Raw genomic sequence first — 236 nt, 5'->3', positions numbered from 1 at the left:
TTCACCTGCGACGTCAAGAACCCCCCCGACATCGTGGGCAGACCCTCCCAGGTCACGCTCTACGTCTTCGAGAAAGGTACGGCGCCTCCAGGCTCCCTCCCTGCCTCAGTTTCCCCAATCTGGCTGCGACAGGAAGGCTAACGGGGTGCTGGTGTCCCCCCACTGCAGTGCCCACCCGCTATGGCGTCGTGCTGGGCTCCATCATCGGAGGGGCTCTGCTGCTGGTGGCCCTGGTG

The 236-nt window shown here is 65.3% G+C and overlaps 1 protein-coding gene across 1 annotated transcript in view; it reads left to right on the top strand.

Moving 5' to 3' along the window:
• MPZ (myelin protein zero) overlaps positions 1–236 on the top strand; it is a gene marked incomplete at both ends in the record, with an annotated part of 1,048 nt that overhangs the window by 384 nt on the left and 428 nt on the right. The window contains 2 exon segments of the mRNA XM_010184912.1: positions 1–76; positions 169–236. The exon segment at positions 1–76 is cut by the window's left edge and continues 28 nt beyond it; the exon segment at positions 169–236 is cut by the window's right edge and continues 7 nt beyond it. Coding sequence (XP_010183214.1) covers positions 1–76; positions 169–236 — 144 coding nt within the window.

Source organism: Mesitornis unicolor, unplaced genomic scaffold (assembly GCF_000695765.1).
Source record: "Mesitornis unicolor isolate BGI_N332 unplaced genomic scaffold, ASM69576v1 scaffold46325, whole genome shotgun sequence".
NCBI classification, from domain to species: Eukaryota; Metazoa; Chordata; class Aves; order Mesitornithiformes; family Mesitornithidae; genus Mesitornis; species Mesitornis unicolor.
Note: the sequence above shows the minus strand (reverse complement) of the source record. Positions and strands in the feature narration are given on the sequence as shown.